General features: G+C 43.4%; 1 protein-coding gene across 1 annotated transcript in view; it reads left to right on the top strand.

The window, feature by feature from the left end:
* LOC144492825 (adapter SH3BGRL-like) overlaps positions 1-22120 on the top strand; it is a 119924-nt gene that overhangs the window by 37761 nt on the left and 60043 nt on the right. Inside the window, exon 2 of the mRNA XM_078211321.1 lies at positions 9973-10171. Coding sequence (XP_078067447.1) covers positions 10166-10171 — 6 coding nt within the window. The 5' untranslated portion in view covers positions 9973-10165. The remainder of the gene's footprint in view (positions 1-9972; positions 10172-22120) is intronic.

Below are 22120 nucleotides of genomic sequence, written 5' to 3'. Positions count from 1 at the left end.
GGCAGTACATTGCAAACATTGAAATGGGCCGGCAACATAAAGTTTGCAGGTTTTCTGCACTGCAAGCTGTGAGTGTGCATTAATCATGCCTGCAGTCCTCATGCCCATTTTCAGATCTTATCGAATTTCACAGTGATATGATTCTATAATCCTGTACTACAATGAATTCCATTTCTTTGCTTCTCCAATTGCACACAGTGTTTTATTTAACCATGCATTATAAAATAGAGGAATGTTTCGACTCAGCAATGTTTACAATACCCCACAAAGTGCTCAGGCCAATACAAAAGGTGCAGTGTCAGGCGATGTTACTACAGCCTGCAGTTAAAAAATTTCACAGCACCATGTGCAGCACATCCTGCTTGCAAAGCAGAAGAGGACATTCCAGGATAGTGTGATTTACATCTCGTCATCCTGATGCTAATTCTAACCAGCTGTTCTTGATATTTTCTTCTGGGTACAACTCACAATAAACACATTTTTCCCAGAAGAGTGGCTTGTAGCTTTTGAGTCTCCCCTCATTCTGCAGCCATCCTGACAAGAACAAACCCTTGTCAGTGGATTTCTCCTCCCTGATAAGACCATAAGACCATAAGACATAGGAGCGGAAGTAAGGCCATTCGGCCCATCGAGTCCACTCCACCATTCAATCATGGTTGATTTCAACTCCATTTACCCGCTCTCTCCCCATAGCCCTTAACTCCCGTGACAGGCCACATTTTGTTCAAGAACCTCTTGGTGGGTGCCAAGAATAACTTGGAAGCTATTTTTCAACTCTAAACTGAACTGTCCTGTCTTATTTCCCAGGTGGGTGTAGAATTTATGGGACTATTTGAAAAAGAACATAGAAACTAGAAACAGGAATAGGCCATTCGGCCCTTTGAGCCTGCTCTGCCATTCATTTTGATCATGGTTGATCATCGAATTCAATATCTTGATCCCCTCTTCCTCCCATATCCTTTGATCCCTTTAGCCCTGAGAGCTATATCTAATTTCTTCTTGAAATCAGACAATGTTTTGCCCTCAACTACTTTCTGTGTTAGTGAATTCCACAGTTCCACCACTCTCTGGGTGAAGAAATTTCTCCTCGCCTCTAAAAGGTTTACCCCTTATCCTCAAACTATGACCCCTAGTTCTTGACTCCCCCACCATTGGGAACCTTGTTTCTGAATCTACCCTGTTACAATTTTATAAGTTTCTGTGAGATCCCCTCTCATTCTTCTAAACTCCAGTGAATATAATCCTAACTGACTTAATCTCTCCTCATATGACAGACCTACCATCTCAGGAATCAGCCCGGTAAATCTTCACTATGCTCCCTCTAAAGAAAAGACATCCTTCCTCAGATAGGGACACCAAAACTGCACACAATACTCCAGTGTGGCCTCACCAATGCCCTAGACAATTGTAGCAAAAAATCAGATGTTCTGACCTCCATCCCTCTTTCTGCCAACAAAAGAGATTAACTAGTCATTGACCCTAGTTCTGGTTGTGGGATACAGCCACGTGGCAGCTCTATTAAGCTACATTGCAATTGTTATGGATGGGTGAAAGACAGAAAAACTGCACTGGTTTCCTCTCACCACCTGCTCGTAAGCAGAAACTATTTCAATTTTTAAAAATGTGGAGTGGCATGGTTTCCCAATCCCTCGGGTTTTTTAATCTGATGTATTAATAATCCGCAGCAAATCTGAGTAAGGATTAACTCAGAAGGCTAACGTAATTTGATGTACAAAGCCCAGGGGAGGAGTGTTAGCAACTTCCCACACGTACCCACGCACACACCCACACATGCACCTCCACACACACCCACACATGCACCTACACACACACCCACACACGCACCTCCACACACACCCACACACGCACTCGTACATCCACACACACACACTCGTTGTCACATATCAACACAGATTCACGCACACTCACACATGTACACACAATCTCTCACGTACATCACACCAATACCCTCACACACTTTCACACTCACACATACACACAAAGACACCTGTACACACACGCACACACACTCTCACACATGCACATGCACTCTCAAACATACACACATACACTCACATGCAGGCACACACACACACACACACACCCACCCACACACACACACCCACAGGCACACCAACTAACCGCATATACACACTGATGCGTGATTAATTCATTCGGGAGGCTGATCGTACCCGGGAAATAAAGGCTTTTATTAGCAACAAGAATAGAGCATACTGCTTAACATTACAATCCCAGACTAAAGGGTCACTAGGCAGTGCAGTGACCTTTATACTCCTATAGGAAGGCGGAGCACACCGGAGTGTACCACAGAACAATACCAACAGGTGGAACACCTCAACCCTAACCCCAACAGTAACAAGAGTAACATATGTACAAGTACCCATAGTGGTAACCATCTATGGTTCAGTACCCATAGTGGTAACCATCTATGGTTCACCACATTCACCTCTCCTTTAAAACAAAGGCTGGTGGGGCAAAAAAAAACAGTACGAACTGTCCATATATTCACAAGTTCAGTCGTATCGGAGGTCCGCACCGTCTCTGCGACCTCCGCAGCACTGGCGGTAGCGCCGGTTCTGGTGACCGTGGTGACCCTCTCTCCAAGGTGGTGTCCAGTGACTCCTCCAGTTCCTCACGGACGGGTGGACCTCGAGGTGGCGACAATCTCCTGAACTCGGGCAAGCCTCGAGGTGGCGACAGTCTCCTGGACTCAGGCAAGCTGTACACAGGAGTAAGAGGATTAAGTGGAGGTCCCGATACTGCCCGCGCCGTGTCAGGAGGGGAGAGAATGGGCAAAGGAACCCTAACCAGGGGTGCGGGAGCGACGGGGGTTTCCAGGGGTCCTGCAGGCACCAGATCTCGGATAGAGACCGTGTCCTCTCACCCGTCAGGATATGCTACATAGGCATATTGAGGGTTGGCGTGGAGGAGATGGACCTGTTCAACCAAAGGGTCGGACTTGCGGGTCCTAACATGCCGCCGCAGGAGGACAGGTCCTGAGTACGTCAACCAAGACGGCAGTGAGGTCCCAGAGGAAGACTTCCTAGGGAAGGTAAACATCCGCTCATGTGGGGTAGCGTTAGTTGCCGTACACAGGAGGGACCGGATTGAATGGAGCGCATCAGAAAGTACCTCTTGCCAACGGGAGACTGGAAGACCCCTAGACCTCAACGCCAGTAAGACAGCCTGCCAGACTGTAGCGTTTTCTCTTTCGACCTGCCCGTTACCCCTGGGGTTGTAACTCGTAGTGCTACTTGAGGCAATTCCTTTAGAGAGCAGGTATTGCCTCAAGTCGTCGCTCATAAACGACGAACCCCTATGACTGTGGATATAACTGGGGTAGCTGAACAGGGTAAAAAGACTCCGCAGGGCTTTGATGACCGTGGCAGCGGACATGTCTGAACAGGGAATAGCAAAAGGGAATCGGGAGTACTCGTCAACCGCGTTGAGGAAGTACACATTCCGATCTGTCGAAGGAAGGGGGCCCTTGAAATCAACACTCAGTCGTTCAAAAGGGCGAGTGGCCTTAATGAGGTGTGCCCTGTCAGGTCGGTAGAAGTGCGGCTTGCATTCAGCACATACCTGGCAGCTTCGAGTTATCGACCTGACATCCTCTATGGTGTTTTCTTTTCAAAACAAAAATTGTTGCTAATAAAATTGATGCGCGATTAATTCACTCGGGAGGCTGATCGTACCCGGGAAATAAATGCTTTTATTAGCAACAAGAATAGAGCATACTGCTTAACAATACAATCCCAGACTAAAGGGTCACTAGGAAGTGCAGTGACCTTTATACTCCTATAGGAAGGCGGAGCCAACCGGAGTGTACCACAGAACAATACCAACAGGTGGAACACCCCAACCCTAACCCCAACAGTAACAAGAGTAACATATGTACAAGTACCCATAGTGATAACCATCTATGGTTCAGTACCCACAGTGGTAACCATCTATGGTTCACCACACACACACACTCAAACTCACTCCCCCACACAGATAAAAACCCACACAAATATCCACACGTGCACACCCCCCCCACACACACAAGCACTTACACACACTCACCCACATACGAACGCACACACACAATAAAGGGGGATAGGTGGATAAAGGAGTTTTACAGTATAAGGACCACAGAAACAAATATTAATTTATGCAATTCCAGAGCTCCAAATAAGAGACCAGTGAGGAATTTGCTCATGTAGGAGCTTGAGTTCTGCTGGCTGAAGTCGGAGTAGTCATATTCACTTTTCAGTTAGTGCTTAACAAGATGAAACAGGTACGCAGAGACTGGATCAGTTCTGTTGATATGAAATCTTCTCGCAAAGACAGGCTTGATGAGTAGCCTATTCTTCTGCCTGGAGGGGCCTGCGTTTTGGTGGCTCGCTAGTTGGACATTAAAACAGAAGACTGATTTAGTTCTCAATGGTAGATAGAGATTTCAAAGTGGCCACTTGAATCATGTGATCTTTCTCCACAATGCCTTCAAAAGGGACGCTTATCCAATGTCTGGAATTGGCTTTGATTTCTGGGCTGATACTGTCCCAGTCATTAGTTGTTGAGAGAATAACTATCCATATTGAAGGTCAGGTATTGGGAAGCTATTGTCTTGGCAGACCTGTTGCCTCTGCTAGCAAAGTGAGATTATCAGATGCCATTGATGTCCCTTTGGTTCCCTTTTGAAATGGTCCTGGACAGTCCTATGTTTGATGTGAGTCTGTTAGCAGCTTTGTGGTTATAATGAGTTTCGATGTGTGACCCTCTTGGTTTCGTGAATATCAGGAGTCTGTACAATGAGGTACGAGATTCCAGAGGCTGAGAAAATAATTTTTTGTTCTTGGAATCCCTGGAAAGTATCTCCCAGACAAAAGGCCAACTGTGTGGTCATATCACTTGTAGCAGCCAACTTTTGGTACAGCAGGAAATCCATTTTTAAAAATAGCAATAAGGATAGAGTTTTGGTTTTTGGATTTCTTCTCATGTTGTAGGAACCCAAGTGTGACTGGATTTCAAAGTAACCCAGTCTATATGAAGCACTTAGGGATGTCCCAAGAGATGTGAGATGGTTCCAAACAAATATAACCCTCCCCTTCGATATAGATTCCGATTGTAAGGTCAGAGGTTTCAAATGGATGGTGCAGATAAGAATTGCAAAAGACTTATGCTGGTGCTTTAAGACATGTAGACTGGTTGGAGAGATAAACTACTTCACTAAAGCATGTCTGTGGATCTCCATGCCATATGGTATAATTGTTTAAAATGTGATATAAACCTACACAGAGAATTTCCACAAGGGTTGTCCAATCATTTATCACACCTTAGTGTGGAAGATCAGTGGCAACTATTTTGCTGCTTCGCTAAGGTTTCTGACAATCTTATCCTGACATTGGGAGAACTCCCACTGAATTCCTACCACACAGTATTTGGAAACTAATATCTATCTGCTCACTTCATAACTTTATACTCAAATGGTCAATGGACTTAGATGAAGGTAAATAAACACCTCAATCAGAGTAGCAGGGAATGGGATTACACATTAATGTCCCAGGGTATTCATTTATAAAACATTGATCTTTTCAATGCATATTTCTTTCAATTTATTGTGGTCCTTTTGTACATAGTAAGTGGTAGAGGAGCTGTGCTATATGATGCTGTGCTTAAATTCCATTTTGTATTCAGGACATGATTTTACAAGAGAGCGAGGTTAAAATCCCACTCTAAATCTCCAAGTCCCCTTTGTAAAGGCTGGTACCGAGTACCATCAGAGAAGATAGATTCTGATTGCTTGTGTATTTTTGGCTTCCTAATTGATACATCTATCAATTTGACAACTCTATGCTTGTCTTTCCTGTTCAGATAAGGGATTCAAAACAACCTTTCCATTTGGTGCCCATTATTTCAAATTTTATCAGGAAATTCTAAAAATATATGCACTATAGTTTGAACAAGGCAATGTGTCTGGGATGTATGGGTTTTCCCCAAATATTATGACTTGTATACACAGGGAGGTGATATTATTGCTAGAATATTAATCCAGAAACTCAGCTAATGTTCTGGGGACCTGGGTTTGAATACCACCACGGCAGATGTTGGAATTTATATTCAATTAAAAAAATCTGGAATTGAGTGTCTACTGATGACCATGAAACCATTGTCGATTGTCAGAAAAACCAATCTGGTTCACTTTTGTTCTTTAGGGAAGAAAATCTGCTGTCCTTAACTGGTCTGGCCTACATGTGACTCCAGAGCCACAGTAATGTTGTTGACTCTCAACTACCCACTGAAACGGTCGAGCAAGCCACTCAGTTCAAGGGCAATTAGGAATGGACAATAAATGTTGGCCAGCCAGCAATGTCCCATGAATGAATTTAAAAAAAACAGCAGTCTATGGAATTCACAGGAATTGATCTCAACACTAGATTTAATCTGCAAATGCAACTGTATGCAAAGAGAATCTCTGTGTGTTTTGCTTTCAAACAGTACAATTGACAGACATCATTTGGTTAATATATAACATCAACAGTCCTTTTTAAAATAGAGAAACTAGCAGAATATATGCTACTGAAGAACAAACAAAGAACAGTTCAGCACAGGAACAGGCCCTTCGGCCCACCAAGCCCACCCCGATCACGTTATCCTATCTAGGCCAACTGCTTGTGTCCCTCTATTTCCCACCCGTTCATGTGTCTATCCAGGTAAGCCTTAAATGCCACTAACGTGTCTGCCTCAACCACCTCACTTGGCAGTGCATTCCAGGCAGTCTGTGTAAAAAAACTTCCCCGCATACCTCTACTGAACCTTTTCCCCCTTACCTTGAACTTGTGCCCCCTTGTAATTGTCATTTCTGCTCTGGGAAAAAAGCTTCCACCTGTTCACCTTACTATGCCCCTTATAATTTTATAAACTTCTATCAGGAAGTTGAGGGAAATGAACCGGCAGTGTTTCTAGCTATAGCTGCCGAGGCACAGGACTTCGAGTTTAATTTCCCAAAGTGTACAGAACCTTTGTATAAAGGAGGCTGGCATTAATTAAGAGACATTATAATTGCCGGCTTGAAATTCTGCAGGAAATGAAATATTCTGCAGAAGGCTTGAAGCAGAGTGTGCTCAGATATCTTTCACTGGATGTCTCCATTGACCTGAACAAACCTGTTGAAGCTTTGATGTTTGATGCATCATTTGTTTGTCTCAAATCAGAAAATGTGTGTGTGAGCTGGGCACAATTAGAATAACAACGTGTCTAACTGGCTATATAAGAAGGACATTTCTTCCCAATCCATCGACATGCTTATGCATGCAGAATAATTGACCTACGAGGACCTGACATGACTCATTGAAGGGACATGTGTTCTTGGTACGTGCAGTATTTCTCAAACCATTAAAAGTGCAGTTTTCAGCAGCCAGAATCAAGGAGAATTGTTCAGCAGCAGTAAGTAGGGTCACAGACTTCTGCATCTTATTAACAGAGGCTGAACATACAGGCCAGGTCCACAATTTGTGGTTAGGTATATTGAAGATCCACGATCGTGTCAGTAGATTTAAGCATTGGCTTATTTGATGTTAATTATTATGATTTTCGTTCACTGTGCAAATTTCCAAAATCAACATATGAATGTCGTGTACTTTGTGAGATGAATTTAAAGCAAGCTGTGAAATCATTGTATGGGATTATACATTACTCATTGAGAGAGGAAAGCCTGTTTAACACACTAATTCCAGTGCACAAAACAGTCTAACTGCTGTGAATATTAACCAAGTAACGTTACCACTTATTTTGAGAATTTCATAAATTCTTTGCTGGGTTATTGGAAGAAGGTGGGGTGGGATTCTCCCATGTCCCTTGGCAATGAGTTCAATGGTGGGCAGGGGAGGGAGAATACAGCGAGAGGCCCAAAATTAGTTTTACGATGGCGTGAATTTCCTGCGGGATCTTCTGCTGGTGCCCGCTATGTCTGACTGGGAAATTGCTGGAGGACAGCATGAAACTGATTTGCACCCCACCAGTGGGTTACAGATGAAGGCTGGACTGGATTGTTCCCCCCCATCCTGATTCTCCGTTACGCCACTCGGAAAAAATGCCGGTACAAGACACGTTTGCAACAATGCGATGGGCAGAGGTCAGGACTCATCAAAGGAATGCCTGAGGTTGCCTCTGGAGTTTGGGATGAAAGTCGCCAGCAACCCTGGACCCCAGAACACCACAGCAGAGTGTTAAGGCTGCATCAGGTGGATCTTCCAAGTGCAATGTCATCGACGAGGTCCATCTTCCAGCCTCAAAGTGTTACTGGAGATCCATCTTCTTTCTTCAATGGTGGATCAGGGTTGTTGGGCACCTTCTCAATATGGTGCCCAGATATGATGGCAGAAATCACACCATCACACCCGCCTCACCATGGAATACAGTGCAAAGCTGCCAGGGGAATAATTAATTAGGTTGGGGATGGAAGGCATGGTGTGTTTTCCCAGTGAGTAACACTCCCCATTCCTGCCCCCGCCACAGCACTTAGCCCCAGGATGGGAGAATTCTGCCCATGCTTTGTGTGTGCTCATAGTATTCTTTAACAATCATTGAACCAAGACAACTGTAGAAAGATGCACGGCATCCCTTGTTGTTCTAACTCATGCTGTATCATGTAAGTTTTGGTGGGTAAAGTCAGGATATCTTTCTAGATGATATGACACTTGAAAAACTCAAAGCTCCAGGTGGAAAAACCAGTTGAACTGGTCCAGTGGAATCAGTTCTGTAGAAATTGGGATACCAAACCAGTTGACCAGTCCAACTAGTTAAATTGGTTCCAACCGACCATTATACTAGTTTGGAGGCCAGCTGGATTGGGTGTTTTTACTGGCTCAACTTTTTTTAAAGTTTATTTATTAGTCACAAGTAGGCTGACATTAACATTGCAATGAAGTTACTGTGAAAATTCCCGAGTCGTCACACTCTGACGCCTGTTTGGGTACACTTTAGCACGGCCAATGCACCTAACTAGCACGTCTTTCAGACTGTGGGAGAAAACCGGAGCACCCGGGGGAAACCCACGCAGACATGGGGAGAACATACAGACTCCGCACAGACAGTGATCCAAGCCAGGAATTGAACCCGGGTCCCTGGCGCTGTGAAGCAGCGGTGCTAACCACTGCCACCTTGCCGTCAGCTGGTATCAGTTGAGATCACTACAGACCAAGTCAACTGGTTCAAGTATAGCAGTTTCATACAAATTAAAGACTTGCAAAATGGGAAATATAAAGAAAAAGCAACTACTCCATTATGTTCACGTAAGTACCATTAATGGACAGCAGCATGATTAGGACGGCACGGTGTCACAGTGGTTAGCGCGGCTGCCTCATAGTGCAAGGGACCTGGGTTCCATTTTGGCTTTGGGTGACTCTCTTTGTGGAGTTTGCATTTTCTCCCCATGTCTGCGTGGGTTTCCTCCGGGTGCTCCAGTTTCCTCCCAGTCCAAAATGTGCAAGTTAGGTGGATAAACCATGCTTAATTGCCCCTTAGTGCCCAAAGATGTGTAGGTTACGTGGATTAGTCATGGTAAATGTGCTGGTAAATGGTAAATTATGGATATAAGGCATGGGTAAGATGCTCTTTTGGAGAGTCGGTATAGATCTGATGGGCTGAATGGCCTCCTTCTGTACTGGAGGGAATCTATGGGATTATGTACTCAAGTAAAGAAAACACATGTGTCTGTGGTTTATGTAGATCAAGTGCTTGATGCAGCTAAATAAACTGAAAATAGTGACTGCGTGGTAAGCTTCAAATTTTATTGGGATGCCAGGAGAACACAAGTAAATTACAGCTGCAATATGTTTCATCCAGAAAATACAAATTCACATTTGAACATTATTTACACAATAGAAATTTTGCCAGATCTCAGCCTTTTACTGAGATGGATTCTCTCTCAGATGCAGTTATTCATTTTTCTGACCTCTTTTCTTACAGACCCTGCACTTAGCCCCTGGGCATGGAGGTGATGCGTGAAACAGGCTGTGACAAAATAACGGAAGGATTAAGCCTGGAATTATATGAACCTTGAGTCATAGTAGAAAACAGACTTGGAAAGCAGTGAGAGAGATTTGTAGATTAGAAACATGGAACATCTACTGGAAAAGGTGACAGCAATTTAAGATAAGGAATGTCTGTGAGTGTTACCTTTGTCAGGTCCCTGTATATTATGCACTTTCAGTCAAGTAGTTTTCTTAAACTGAACACAAACAGACTATTAAAATGGCTACTGTGAATTATGTAACCTTTGGCATTTTGAGCTTCAGACAATCCTAAGTCTCAAGTGAATATCTAATGAAATATGGACATTCACAGACATCCAGGGAATTTACACTACCTTTTGTTTAAGGATGGATCCAACCAAAAAGCCTATAACATTCCAAATAAACTGGCTCTTTTTATTACACTTTGGACAAATGGGGACATTGAAATTCAATATATGTAAGATGGATGTGAATGGATTGTACCAACCTTCCATTGTATTATGAAGGTTTCCCTTATCCAAACTAGACTGGGTGAATCACAAGGTATCAAACAACAACACAGGATGATTAGAATCATCATGTACACCATTCTTTGTTTTGAAAAAGGACTTTAAACTTGTGGAAGAAGTATTCACTATGGAAAAGGATCTTGGTGGTTGTAGTGCAGACTTGCAGCGGACTGAAAAGCTTGAGCATGTAGATATTAAGAAAGAGGATGTGTTGGAGCTTTTGAAAAGCATCAAGTTAGATAAGTCACCGGGACTGGATGGGATGTACCCCAGGCTACTGTGGGAGGCGAGGGAGGAGATTGCTGAGCCTCTGGCGATGATCTTTGCATCATCAATGGAGACGGGAGAGGTTCTGGAGGATTGGAGGATTGCGGATGTTGTTCCCTTATTCAAGAAAGGGAGTAGAGATAGCCCTGGAAATTATAGACCAGTGAGTCTAACCTCAGTGGTTGGTAAGTTGATGGAGAAGATCCTGAGAGGCAGGATTTATGAACATTTGGAGAGGTATAATATGATTAAGAATAGTCAGCATGGCTTTGTCAAAGGTAGATCATGCCTTACGAGCCTGATTGAACTTTTTGAGGATGTGACTAAACACATTGATGAAGGAAGAGCAGTAGATGTAGTATATATGGACTTCAGCAAGGCATTTGATAAAGTGCCCCATGCAAGGCTTATTGAGAAAGTATGGGGGCATGGGATCCAAGGGGACATTGCTTTGTGGATCCAGAACTGGCTTGCCCACAGAAGGCAAAGAGTGGTTATAGATGGGTCATATTCTGCATGGACATCGGTCACCAGTGGAGTGCCCCAGAGATCTGTTCTGGGACCCTTACTCTTTGTGATTTTTATAAATGACCTGATGAGGAAGTGGAGGGATGGGTTGGTAAGTTTGCTGATGACACAAAGTTTGGAGGTGTTGTGGATAGTGTGGAGGGATGTCAGACGTTGCAGCGAGACATTGATAGGATGCAAGACTGGGTGGGGAAGTGGCAGATGGAGTTCAGCCCAGATAAGTGTGAGGTGGTTCATTTTGGCAGGTCAAATAGGATGGCGGAATATAATATTAATGGTAGGACTCTTGGCAGAGTGGGAGATCAGAAGGATCTTGGGGTCTGAGTTCATAGGACGCTCAAAACAGCTGTGCAGGTTAAGGCTGTGGTTAAGAAGGCGTATGGTGTACTGGCCTTCATCAATCGAGGAATTGAGTTTAGGAGTCGTGAGATAATGTTGCAACTATATAAGACCCTGGTCAGACTACACTTGGAATACTGTGCTCAGTTCTGGTCGCCTCATTACAGGAAGGATGTGGAAGCCATAGAAAGGGTGCAGAGGAGATTTACAAGGATCTTGCCTGGGTTGGGGAGCATGCCTTATGAGGATAGGTTGAGTGAGCTCGGCCTTTTCTCCTTGGAGAGACGAAGGATGAGGGGTGACCTGATAGAGGTGTATAAGATGTTGAGAGGTATTGATCGAGTGGATAGTCAGAGACTTTTTCCCAGGGCTGAAATGGTTGCCACTAGAGGACACAGGTTTAAGATGCTGGGGAGTAGGTACAGAGGAGATGTCAGGGGTAAGTTTTTCACTCAGAAGGTGGTGAGTGCGTGGAATGGGCTGCTGGCAACAGTGGTGGAGGCGGATTCGATTGGGTCTTTTAAGAGACTTTTAGATAAGTACATGGAACTTAGTAAGATAGAGGGTTATAGGTAAGCCTAGTAATCGCTAAGGTAGGGACATGTTCAGCACAACTTTGTGGGCTGAAGGGCCTGTATTGTGCTGTAGTTTTTCTATGTTTCTATGTTTCTGAGACACATGATGAGGGAACCATTTTGCTGTCTCATTTTACAATCAGCAAGAAACTGCTTTCAGAGTTCTGCCAAAACCTATCAAACTAGCTGTAAGTCACCGAAGCAGCCAACGTATTAAACAGCAATACCTTGAAAGTGGGAGATCCTACAGACAGAGAACTCCTTGACCTGTTCCAGTTAAAGTTCATCTAAGAACTAGTTTTTTAGAAATTCAACAACAAGAAACCTTCACTTTACCAATCCTTTGTTTCAACTTCAAAGCATCAAGACTATCCAAGAAACAACAGGCCTGCTTCATGCTAGTCTAAATCAGAGAATGGGATAATTATAATCTGTAACAGTATATTAGTTTAATTCATATCTAATTTTTGTGTATTTGTGAGATGTCACATTTAGTACAGGGTAAATTTATGAGAATTAATAGCCTTTTATTTAAACCCACAAAAGTTTGCTGCTATATTATTTAATTGGGGAGAACAATCTGAGGGTAAAAAAACACACCCTTTTACACAAATGTATTGATTACAGACAATTAAAGGAAATAGATAAATTCTGTTCATGACATAGCTAACAGCATTTAACATCCATGAGAGTGGAGGCTTTGCAGTACCTCCAGCATTGACAAATCCTGGGCATACTCCCCCATTGACCAAAGTGTCCCTGAGCATGATGGATCCCCAGATGGCAAAACCCAAGAACTTAAGAAATAGTGAATCAGGACCCTGATCAGGCTTGTACTGATTTTTTTTAAAGCTCTAAACTGCTGGTGTAATATTGAGAGATGAAGGGCAGAAAGAAAGGGAGAGAAGGTATACACAGAGCGTGCGTGAGAGAGAGGGGAATCCACAGAGATAGTGATGAGAGAGAGACAGGAGAGAAAAATGTGGTGAGAGCAAGAGAGAGACAGAGAGAGAGAGGGGAGCATAAAGAGAAAAAGATATAGAGAAGGACATACAGAGTGAGAGAGATACAGAGAGCGAGAGAGAATGGAAGCATATAAATGCAGCAGGAGATGAGATGACATGACCTGCTGAGGATTTTCAGCATTTTTCTATTTATTTTTGTTTACCAGCATCTGAAGGGTTTTGCTCTTGTTTCATTTTCAGTTCTGTGTAGATTTATCAGGGGACTAGTGTGGTGAAACAGAAACTGACCACCTGTGTTACGATACTGGGGAGAGGAGCTCACAAACACATGCATATTACTGATCTAAAACTAGATCAAGATACTGTGGCTCCAATATTGACTCAATGGTGGTTGGCATTGTAGAGTAAAGGGTTAACTCTAGTGCTAGCTACTGAGCATGCGTGTGAGGAGTTATGTCAAAATGATGTCACTTACTGAAGCAAGAGGGCCGAGAAGCTGATGAGAGACTAGCTCCAGCTTTGCCTTGGTCTTAATTAACCTTTGTAAATAGTATGTAAATAAATGTGTTTTCAACAAATGATCATTGTCTCCAGTAAGATCTCATCTATCATTGAATCATAGAATCCCTACAGTGCAGAAGGAGGTCATTCGGCCCATCGAGTCTGCACCGATAACCCAGGCCCTATTCCTGTAACTCCACGTATTAACCCTGCTAATCCCCTGACACTACGGGGCAGATTAGCATGGCCAATCCACCTAACCTATACACCTTTGGAGTGTGGGAGGAAACCGGAAAACCCGGAGGAAACCCATGCATTCACAGGGAGAACGTGCGGACTCCACACAGACAGTGACCCAAGCCGGTAATCGAACCCGGGTCACTGGCTCTGTGAGGAAGCAGTGCTAACCACTGTGCCACTGCGCTGTCCCAAGATTCATTAGCTTCTTATTCTAGATTAGGATCGGCATGATGGCACAGTGGTTAGCACTGCTGCCTCACAGAGCCAGGGATCCGGGTTCAATTCCAGCCTCGGGTGACTGTCTGTGTGGAGTTTGCACATTCTCCCCGTGTCTGCGTGGGTTTCCTCCGGGTGTTCTTGGACTCCCACAGTCCAACGATGTGCAGGTTAAGTTGATTGGCCATGATAAATTGTCCCTTATTGTCAGGGGGCTTAGCAGGGTAAATATGTAAGGTTACAGGGATAGGATGTGGTGGGAATGTTGTCTGTGCAGGCTCGATGGGCTGAATGGCCTCCTTCTCCACTGTAGGGATTCTATGATAAAAATCTTAATAACAGAGGCACAGCCAGGACAACCATGGGTAATGCAGCACAATGCACAATGGAGAATGACAGTGGTGGACAAGTCCAACTGATACAACAACAAGCTGCAGCCCAACCTCCACATCAAGCAATGGAAATTCATTTTCAACAACTTTCAGGACCAAGTTTCAGGAAGGTGACAACTCAGACCTCAGAAGGAAAAAGGACAGGGAAATGAGAATACTGGTTGAAGTGTTTTTTTCCTTCTGGCTGAGAGCATGGCACTTTTCTTGGTGAGACTATAATCTTTCTTACACCAACCAATATATAGGTAGACAGTTTCGGAGGCTATGTTAGCTATTCAAAATTTCGAGTTCATTCAGTTCCTCATGAATGATTTGATTTAGGAAACTTGAGAAAGATGAGTCTACTCGAAGAGGCCGCTGCCAAAAATAGGATGCAGGATCACTGACAGAGGAGTCAGATGGGTATTAATCCCTATTGTCAATAAACCTCAGGAAATTGAAAATGCAATGAAGGTTGAAACACCGATTTTCATGTTGAGATGGATGAAATAAGCTTTGTCCATCAGTATTCACGACCTGATGATTTTATAGCCTGGGATCATGAAGAACATGCCTCACTGAATATTTTGGGACAGCTATATCTCACTTCTTCATGAAATAGTTAGGCGATGTTAAACTTCTTGGTTAATTTTTGCGCACTGCATGTTTCCTTTGCAAATGGTGCTGCTGAAAGTACACACATATCTGAAAATGAACAAATTCCCAATGCCAGTGGAAATGTGGCAGGAGATATCTCCCAAAGGTCTTTCAACATGAGCCCCCTGTTGCCTTGATGTACCGCCTGGGTCTTATAAACACATTCTCCCATACCCATGCCGCAGGATCAATAGCAGGTTGGGGGGGTAGAATTTGGTGGGAGGCCCAAACTTTAGTTTCACATTGGCGTGAATTTACAGCCAGGACTTACCGAAGAAGGCCTGGGATGGAGGCCGTCACTGACCCTGGACCACCACAGCAGTGGATGGGGAGAGCATCTTTCAGATGGATCTTGCAGCTCCAGTATCATCCAGGAGGTCCACCTTCCTGCCTCAGAGTGTTCATAGTGTTCATTTTCTTCTTCAATGATGGTTCAGTGATGCCTTTTCAATATGGCACCCGAGTATGATGGCAGGACGTGAGCCATCAAGATGGCTCAAAACACCCGATGCATGATTAGTTGCACCAGGGATGGAAGATATGTTTTCCTGCTGGCCTCCATAGCAGGTCCCCATCCCCACCCCTGCCTCAGGACTTAGTTCCAGGTGGGGGAATTCCGCCCATTGTTTGGGAGATGGACTTTTCAGTCCACCAAATTATTCTCAGAAAGATGTTTTCCAGCAGTGTTGCTCACCTATGCTTCCAGTTCCATTGTCTGTATTGCTACTGTTGTGTTAATGTATTCCGATTTGTTAATGAAGGTGAAATCCCATGCCCCAATTAGAATTGAGTGTGTGTTGTTAAAGATCTAAACAATGGCAATTATTTTATTACTGCAAGTCTGACTTCATAGATGAGGACGCTCCTGTGGAGAGATGGTATTAAAGAGAATCTAAGGCACCGGGACACGTAGAAAATTGGTAGAGGAAATTATTGAGGACATATGTGATGGAGCCTGTTACGAGATCATGGCTGCAGATGGCAACCACTTAGTGCTAGAAATAACTTGTCATACATTATCAATTCTGATGGACTCCCAGCAGCTAAGTCTTCCAAATATTCATTATGGCCAATATATCTAATGAATAATGAACACCAACCCCATCCCCCCCCCCTCCCCCAACATCCCTCCAAATTAAGAACGAATGATCTTATTCTTATTGGAATGTGGTTCAGAATGTGCAAATCCAAAATGGAAATGTGCCTACACAAATTTACAAATGAAGTGAGGAAACTATGTAATTAAGGAGGGTGGAGGGGGGGGGGTTATATGGTTAACAGCAGATTGTTTGCATATTGCTGCTATGTGGATTCTCCAACACATGCAGCAATGCAAAATGCAGTCAAATTCAATAGATATTGTGGAAGTTGGCTTTGTTACCACCCTGGGGAAACAATAGCTGGCTTGTCAAGTATTCAACAGCTTGTCAAGTATTCAACAGTCTGTGCAAGTTGCAAAGATTTGCTGGTCTCTGCATTTTGCATGTTTCCTGAACAACTTGTCCCAGATAAGTGAGTGAGCAAAAATATGGCAAATGGAATTCAACATGAGCAAGTGTGAAGTCATCCAATTTGGACCCAAAACAAATAAATTGGAGTATTATGTAAATGGTGAGAAACTATGAATTGTCGAGTTTTAGGGTGCCAGAGCAGAAATGCCAAGGTATATTATGAAGCCAGACTAGACCCCAACTATTTTTCTATTTTTTGGCATAAATGTGAGGAAAGGGTGCTTTCACCTCGGGAGTGATTGCACTGGCAAATTAGGGATCTTTTTTTAATCAAAAAACCAGCTTTATTTATAACACAGTTAAACTCTTAAGTGTTGAACAATCTTTAAACATGAAAAGAAACAGTTCTTAACTCTAACTCTTCACATTCAGTTCCAATTAAGCAAAATTTCTCTTATAGTCTTAAACCCCACTTCAAAATTAGTTAGCAAATCCATGCATACTTGCTTTGACTTGGGTTAACAGCTTTGAAGTTCCCAGAAAAAATTTATAGAGAGGGAGAGCTGCTTGTAGATTTCTACCTTTAAACAGTCCTCTCCAGCAACTGAATCCAGAAAGCTGTTTTTCTCAGCCACAAACCTAGCTTCTCTCATTTCTAGTATCACGTGACTATATGATTGGAAAACGGCTAATGTTACGCCGCTGTTTAAAAAAGGAAGGAGACAAAAGGCGGGTAACTATAGGCCGGTCAGCTTAACGTCTGTAGTAGGGAAAATGCTGGAATCCATTATTAAAGAGGAGATAGCAGGGCATCTGGATAGAAATGGTTCGATCAATCAGACGCAGCATGGATTCATGAGGGGAAAGTCGTGCTTGACGAACATGTTGGATTTTTATGAAGATGTGACTAGGGCGGTTGATGGAGGAGAACCAGTGGATGCGGTGTTTTTGGATTTCCAAAAGGCGTTTGATAAGGTGCTCCATAAAAGGCTACTGAAGAAGATTAGGGCACACGGAGTTGGGGGTAGTGTGTTAAAGTGGATTGGGGACTGGCTATCCGACAGGAAGCAAAGAGTCGGAATAAATGGGTGTTTTTCCGGTTGGAGGAAGGTAACTAGTGGCGTGCCGCAGGGATCGGTACTCGGGCCGCAACTATTTACCATTTATATAGATGATCTGGAGGAGGGGACGGAGTGTAGGGTAACGAAGTTTGCAGACGACACAAAGATAAGTGGAAAAGTGAATCGTGTGGAGGACGGAGAAGATCTGCAGAGAGATTTGGACAGGCTGAGTGAGTGGGCGAGGATATGGCAAATGGAGTATAACGTTGAGAAATGCGAGGTTATACACTTTGGAGGAAATAATAACAAATGGGATTACTATCTCAATGGAAACAAATTAAAACATGCTACCGTGCAAAGGGACCTGGGGGTCCTTGTGCATGAGACGCAAAAGCCCAGTCTGCAGGTACAACAGGTGATCAAGAAGGCAAATGGGATGTTGGCCTATATTGCGAAGGGGATAGAATATAAAAGCAGGGATGTCTTGATGCACCTGTACAGGGCATTGGTGAGGCCGCAGCTGGAATACTGTGTGCAGTATTGGTCCCCTTATATGAGGAAGGATATATTGGCATTGGAGGGAGTGCAGAGAAGGTTCACCAGGTTGATACCGGAGATGAGGGGTTTGGATTATGAGGAGAGGCTGAGGAGATTGGGTTTGTACTCGTTGGAGTTTAGAAGGATGAGGGGGGATCTTATGGAGACTTATAAGATAATGCGGGGGCTGGATAGGGTGGAGGCGGAGAGATTCTTTCCACTTAGTAAGGAAGTTAAAACTAGAGGACACAGCCTCAAAATAAAGGGGGGTCGGTTTAAGACAGAGTTGAGGAGGAACTTCTTCTCCCAGAGGGTGGTGAATCTCTGGAATTCTCTGCCCACTGAGGTGGTGGAGGCTACCTCGCTGAATATGTTTAAAGCACGGATGGATGGATTCCTGATCGGTAAGGGAATTAAGGGTTATGGGGATCAGGCGGGTAAGTGGTACTGATCCACGTCAGATCAGCCATGATCTTATTGAATGGCGGGGCAGGCTCGAGGGGCTAGATGGCCTACTCCTGCTCCTATTTCTTATGTTCTTATGTTCTTATGATCCTGTGTACCTAACTCACCTTCCATTAATTTAATCAAGAAACACCCCAAGGGTCCTTTTCTTTGGTAAACAAAAGTTCATTAAGCCTTCTGCTAAATAAATACTCACATGGCTAAAATGAGTAATTATTCTGCTTTCCAGCACCTGCCAAACCAACTGCTTGTAACAAAACACAATCCTAAAGCAGTCCCCTCTTAAACATAAAATATGTTAATAGTACAGTATCATTACATGAGTAACAAAGAAATTGGGAGTCCACACTCATGAATCATTTATAACAGATAACAGAACTGAAAGGCTTCAGTTATCAGGAAAGTTTAACCAGTCTGGAGCTGTAGAAAAGAGAAGACCTGGTGTAGGTCTTTCAAAACTGTCAAGGCTTAGAGGCTTCAATCATGAGAACAGGCTGCAGAAACTTTACTTTATTCTCTTGAACGTAAGTGATTGAACAGAGAACTGATTGAAAAATTAAAAATATTAGAAGGGATTGATAGGCAGACAAAGAGATATTATTTCCTTTTATGGGAGAAATCAAGAAAAAGAACACATAACCTTAACAAGTGAGCCAGGCCATTCCGCACTGAAATCAGGAAGCACTTTTACACAAAGACTGTTAGAAATCTGGAATTCTCCCAGGGTGTGAATGTTGGAAGAATTGGACTGTTGGATTTTTGTACAATGAGGCTATCACGGAGCAAGGTGGAGTAAATGGGTTGAAATACAACTTGTCATGATCTAGCGGGATAGCAGAACAGGCTCAAGGGGCTCACTCTTGCTTTGATGTTCCAAACTGCCCCATCTGGTCCAAAATCGACAATGAGTCTAAAATGTTGTGATGTGGAGATGCCGGCGTTGGACTGGGGTAAACACAATAAGAGTTTTAACAACACCAGGTTAAAGTCCAACAGGTTTATTTGGTAGCAAATACCATTAGCTTTCGGAGCGCTGCTCCTTTGTCAGATGGACAAAGGAGCAGTGCTCCGAAAGCTAATGGCATTTGCTACCAAATAAACCTTTTGGACTTTAACCTGGTGTTGTTAAAACTCTTACTGTCTAAAATGTTGGCCAGTGAGACTTGCTACCAATGTGAGCTTCTAAATGAAAATGATAAACTGCATTTGGTTTCTGTAGTTTTAAGTAATGCTCATTAGATTCTCTTTAATACCATCTCTCCACAGGAGCATCCTTATCTATGAAGTCAGACTTGCAGTCACAAAAAAATTGTCATTGTTTAGATCTGGTGTCGGGGATGTGGGGGTGTAGGTACTTCAGTTGCACAGAAAGCAGAGAAGTGAAATTGTTTTCTGTAGAGCTGAAAAGGTTAGAGGGAGATTTAATAGGGTAGTTCAAAATCAGGAGAAGTTCAAATAGAGTAAATGTGGGGGAATTATTTCTAATGACAAGAGGATCAATAACCAGAGTTCACAGATCTAAGTTAACTGGGCAAAGAACCAGAGGAGAAAGAGAGGACAAATTTTTAAAGCAGTAATTTGTTACGATCTGAAATAGGATATTGGATAGTTTGATAAAGTCTGTTTAGAATGTTTGTTTCATGTTGGTTTTTAATTCAGTATTGTGGCCAAGAGGACATTATGATGATCAGTGACAGGGGGCAAGGTAAGACATGGGACTCTTAGTGAATAGGGGTTTGGGGTAGCATTTACTGATACTGGAATCAGCAGTCAATCATGAACAGTCCAGTGAGAAAAGTGATGTGTTTATTACCTGCTTATCTTCTCCTTTGTCCTCTCTTCCCCTCCTCTGTGGCTGTTTGCCATTAGATCTTGTGGCAAGAGCTGTACCCTCATAGTGGCAAAGTTGTGCAGGATGCAATGGACCATCATAAACCTTAATATCCAGCCTGCTGAGTACGTCTGGTTTCACCAGGGCAGTCAATCTTTTTGACTAGACAATAAACTAAATCAAATTAACTGAGGGCCAAATTAAAAGGGAAGCTCCCAAAAAGAAGGGAACCGCCTGAAAGTAAAAACAAATCAGAAAGGAAACTTAAAACATCAAACCAAAATGTGGTTAAAGGGGTCAATAATAAACCCCAGCCCTTGCGGTGCCCAATGAGCATGGAAGGCCCCCACAGTGCTCTCGGACACCGCATGCTCCCTCTCTAGGGATCTGGGCAGTCCAGGCAGCTGAAATATTGCTTAAGCAGCCCAATGGTTGACTCAATTACACTTTGTGTAGCAGTGTGGCTTTCATTATATCCATGCTATACATGGTTATGTCATGTGTGCACTGGAGTCATGAACCCTGAGGTCAGCAGATAACCCTTGTTGTCCACTACTTGATCTGCAGTTGTGCCTCAAATGCTGATGGTATAGCATGTGGATTGACGCAGAATGACAGTACCATGACTGCTTCCAGGAAACCCGCTACTCAACTACATAATATGATGAATATAGTCACACACCAGCCAAACGTTAAAGAGCTAAAATTCCTTTTGCTTGTGGTCAGTCACAGCATTGACATCCACCATTCGCAAAATAACATGTGTCCAGTCAATGAAATCCTGCATCATGGGGAATTTTGTGATGCCACGTATTCCCTCAGCTTGCTTCACAATAAAGAGACAATAAAGTGTGTTTAGTTCTTTTTGCATAAAGAGACTCTATGACCACCCCTCCCACTCCCCACTTTATGCAGCAGTGGATGGCGAATTGGCAGATGTAGCAAACATCACCTAATTCAACTCGGAAGGAGCCAGATGCATAAATGTTCACAGGCACAGTCACCTTCACAGCCCCTGACAATGTGGGTTTTGCTGTTTTGAGGCTGTGGTTGTCGCTGCAGCAGATAGAAGATTTCACTGAGTATTTTTTGTCTAAGTGGGAACGTCTGATGCATTTTTGTTCACTGAAGTTGGAGAATTGTAACCCGAAATGAATGTGACCCCTGGCGGAAAGCTCTTCTCCTCTTCCTTCTTCCAGCATCTTGCCCTCCTCTGTATCACCTCCTGTTTATTCTCCCTGCTGTGCTTTAGCTAATTGGGGATGGAAACTACTGAACCCACAGTGAGAATGGAGTGGTCTAATCAGAATCCTTAAAGTCAGGGCCAAGTACTTCCTGCCAGAAATTCCTTATGGACTTCACCAATTTTAAATGGAAAACAAATTGCCAAACACTTCGACAAACCTAGCAAGAGCCAACAGCACTCAATAAACACCTAATCTGGAAGTAGCTAATGATTTTTAAAACTAGCTCGTGAGGATCCTCCCTGCGTGTTTAGCTAGGCTAGATTATTTTCTGATTGTATAATTTAAAGGCTACAATTTTAAGATTATGATTCAGAGAGAGCATTAGCTAGAAGACTGGGTTC

Source organism: Mustelus asterias, chromosome 4 (genome assembly GCF_964213995.1).
Source record: "Mustelus asterias chromosome 4, sMusAst1.hap1.1, whole genome shotgun sequence".
Lineage (NCBI taxonomy): Eukaryota > Metazoa > Chordata > Chondrichthyes > Carcharhiniformes > Triakidae > Mustelus > Mustelus asterias.
The sequence above is the reverse complement of the archived record's forward strand: the minus strand, read 5'-3'. Positions and strand labels throughout refer to the sequence as shown.